This window comes from Chiloscyllium plagiosum, chromosome 3, assembly GCF_004010195.1.
Source record: "Chiloscyllium plagiosum isolate BGI_BamShark_2017 chromosome 3, ASM401019v2, whole genome shotgun sequence".
Lineage (NCBI taxonomy): Eukaryota > Metazoa > Chordata > Chondrichthyes > Orectolobiformes > Hemiscylliidae > Chiloscyllium > Chiloscyllium plagiosum.
In genome coordinates, this window is record NC_057712.1 from 125,017,437 (window position 1) to 125,018,201 (window position 765).

A 765-nucleotide genomic window follows, 5' to 3' on the forward strand; every position below is an offset into this window, starting at 1 on the left:
GTTGTGGTGGTCAGTGCGGGAGGGTGTGCTTGCACCGGCGCCTCTGATTGGCTGAGAAAGTTATTGGGGGGGGGGGGTGTTCCGGAGAAGTTTTTATTTTGTTCGGCGGCTGGAAGCATTTCTTTTTGTTGTCGCTGAGCCTTGTTTCCGTGGGTGTGAAGCGTGTCCGAGCTCGGGGATATGGTGGACATCGTGTACCGGACCCGGTCACTCGGGGTGGCCGCGGTGGGCTTGCCAGACCAGTACGCGGACGGCAGAGCGGCCAAAGTCTGGCAGCTGTACATTGGCGATACTAGGAGCCGCACGGACGAGTACCGCAGCGCCGTCGTGCAACTGCTCCGACAGCATCAGTGTCAACGGGTCCTGGACGTGGCGTGTGGTACCGGGTAGGGGAACATTCACCTTCATCCAGTCTGTCAAAATAAATTGCATTCATATTTTAAAACATCCCCCGCTGGTTTTCCCCCATAGAATCGATACAGGAACCTAAATCCTGCGCTTTATTTCAGCTCCCCTTGAAAGCAGCGTGTGTGTTAACACACAGAAGAGGAAATGTCAGGTTGCTGATACAATCAGAGCCAATTCCAAAGCCTCAACACAAAAAATGAAGCTTGTCCAACTGGGCAAAGCTTCCACCGATTTGCGAGATCATCCACTCCAGTCCATGTCGTATTGGCTTTAATGGTTTGTTGTTCACCATATGGAACTGAAAATGTGTTGCTGGAAAAGCGCAGCAGGTCAGGCAGCATCCAAGGAACAGGAGAA

General features: G+C 52.7%; 1 protein-coding gene across 1 annotated transcript in view; it reads left to right on the plus strand.

Moving 5' to 3' along the window:
• Positions 1 to 104: 104 nt before the first annotated feature.
• Positions 105 to 765, plus strand: part of gnmt (glycine N-methyltransferase) — a 54,756-nt gene continuing 54,095 nt past the window's right edge. The window contains exon 1 of the mRNA XM_043687252.1: positions 105 to 386. Within this exon, the coding sequence (XP_043543187.1) occupies positions 181 to 386 (206 nt within the window). The 5' untranslated portion in view covers positions 105 to 180. The remainder of the gene's footprint in view (positions 387 to 765) is intronic.